Source organism: Berghia stephanieae, chromosome 6 (genome assembly GCF_034508935.2).
Source record: "Berghia stephanieae isolate SIO BIC M18660-M18661 chromosome 6, UCSD_Bste_1.3, whole genome shotgun sequence".
Taxonomy (NCBI): Eukaryota; Metazoa; Mollusca; class Gastropoda; order Nudibranchia; family Aeolidiidae; genus Berghia; species Berghia stephanieae.
In genome coordinates, this window is record NC_088365.1 from 57,419,798 (window position 1) to 57,422,297 (window position 2,500).

The following is a 2,500-nucleotide window of genomic DNA, read 5'->3' on the forward strand; positions in this document are numbered from 1 at the left end:
TTACTCGAGGACTTCTTGAGGTGGTACGATAAACCCCATGGACGTTGTTGCTTCTGTTGATGTGCGGGTGGTGTTGCTGATGGTGGTGATGTTGACGCTGTTGATTGTCGTTGCTGTTATTGTAACTGTTGTTGTGGTTATTCATTGTCCATTCTTCTATGTGGTGTTGTCTGAGATTCTGAGATGGAATGTACACCTGTGAATAGAAACGTAAAAGTGCAATCGGCAATGTTTGTAGGAAAAACTCTACTAATAAACAGTACGAACATTTAACCATCTCTCTTCTAGTCCAAGATAATATTGCCTTTTGGGGGTTATTTAAACGGCAGGAAAGAACGGTTTAAAAAGAAACATAACGGGTACAGTTGCATGCTTTTATCACCTCTCCATTGCAGTCAGAGTCAAAGGCATCAAGTGGACACTATGGAAATAACTTGAAGACCTTGGTTTATTAGACGACACCGCACTGATTTCACACACATTTTCTTATCACCTCTCTTTTACAGTCAGAGTAAAGACTTTTATAGATCCGAGAGAAGAATTGTCCTACGGAACTGAGCTCTCCAGGAATAAATGGGTAACACTGAACAGGCACGGGCAAAACTCGGGAGACAGCTGGAAGCATGAAAATGTGGGGGCTTGCCGAGACTAGCTTGTGTACATGTGGATGCCCAGAGCAAACGATGGAGCACATCCTTAGAGAATGCCAGGAAGGGCCCAACTGCACTGACCATGACCGAAGAGTCTGCTCCTCAGATGCTGTGGAGTGGGTTCGGTGTTGGAGCGACAAGCTATATTAATAATTAAAAAAAAAAAAAAAATAATTTATATAGCGCTATAACTCCGAGACACCAGACTCTAAGCGCTTAAATAAGCGCTATGATGATGATGAATAAAACATTAACTTTACTAAAGTTTCAAAGGGGGCAGTGTGGCTCAGCCGTAAGGTCTTTTCTTCGTACCCGAAAGATACCTAGTTCGATCACCCGCCGCTGCTCTGTGTGGCCTTGAGCAAGTCACTTCACCTGCTCAATTTGCGGCGCTGCATTGTGGCTGACGACTGGGGTATCCCGGTCTCCCCTTGGAATAGACCCTGGAGACAAATATCCCCTATCGGATGAATAAGGGAATTTTATTGATTTATTTATTATCTATGACATTAGAGTCAGATTTTCGTATCCTAATCATTCCGTCATAACACCGATTTTGAGACGTTAAAAAAAAAGAAATTGAGCTTTTATATAGAACACTATCCATTTAACGTACTCAAAGCGCTTTACACGGGGTCCCTGGCCAACACCAACACATAATATGTAGTACGGGACATGACGCCTGTTAGGCGATATTACAATTTTTTCGGACAAAGACAACGCTGTTAACGGACCGGTACTCATTTTACACCCGAGGACGGTGAGAGAATGTGAGTCAAGAGCCTTTTCCAAGGACTCAACTATGCGCCGAGCGAGCGAGGCTCGAACCCAGGACCTTCCGATGCGAAAGCGAGTGTCATACCACTGGACTGCATAGCCGCACTAATGTCTGTAGTTGTAGGCCACAGATAACTCTCATACATACATCCGTGTAAGGAATCCCCTTGATAGTTCCCGACTTTCCCACGAATCTGATATGTTTAGGAAATCCTCCCCAAGAAGGAAACCAGCGGTTGTTGTAAGGACTGGATCTGTCCATTGATGTCAGGGCTCTGTACGGACGATCTGGACGGTAGCGATGAAAACGTCGGTTGTACCTGTCGAAATGAAGCATCGTGAAAATAATTTAATTTGGGGAAAATAGGGGGTCGAGAAGTGTAATTAAAAAAAAACTAAAAACCCCCCAAAAAACTACAACTACAGCAATCATTGCACCGCCTGCCTTTCTTAAGATCTCAGGTTATGTAGTCAAGAATTTTTCAGAAACGATTGGGTAACCGAGTCTGTTAGATCGGGCATTGTAAAATTAACAGATAATTTAACGATAAAGCAAATGCTCTCAAATAAAAATAATTATCAGGTGGACAGAATTTGTGTGAAGAGGATTCGGCGAGAGAGCAAAGAAAAAGAAATTAGTGAAGTTGTTCAAGTTATATGAAGTGATTGAGCGTTTTAAACAAAAACTCCCTTTTTTTATAAAAGGGAGATAACCTGTAAATGTTGTATACGAAGAGTGCATCAACGGTTGTCCCCCATTCATCATCATCATCATCATCATCATCATCATCATCATCATATTCTTCATTATTCATACTCTTTTTCTTCTTTTTCTTCTTCTTCTTCTTCTTCTTCTTCTTCTTCTTCTTCTTCTTCTTCTTCTTCTTCTTCTTCTTCTTCTTCTTCTCCTCTTCCTCCGTCTCCTCCTCCTCCTCCTCCTCCTCCTCCTCCTCCTCCTTCTTCCTCCTTCTCCTTCCTTCCTCCTTCTCTTCTTCTTCTTCTTCTTCTTCTTCTTCTTTCTTCTTCTTCTTCTTCTTCTTCTTCTTCTTCTTCTTCTTCTTCTTCTTCTCCTT

General features: G+C 42.0%; 1 protein-coding gene across 1 annotated transcript in view; it reads right to left on the reverse strand.

Annotated features, from left to right (window-relative positions):
* Positions 1 to 2,500, reverse strand: part of LOC144975325 (uncharacterized) — a 23,675-nt gene that overhangs the window by 2,041 nt on the left and 19,134 nt on the right. Inside the window, exons 4-5 of the mRNA XM_078919297.1 lie at positions 1,576 to 1,747; positions 1 to 196 (exon numbers count right to left, since the gene is read on the reverse strand). The exon at positions 1 to 196 is cut by the window's left edge and continues 2,041 nt beyond it. Coding sequence (XP_078775423.1) covers positions 1 to 196; positions 1,576 to 1,747 — 368 coding nt within the window. The remainder of the gene's footprint in view (positions 197 to 1,575; positions 1,748 to 2,500) is intronic.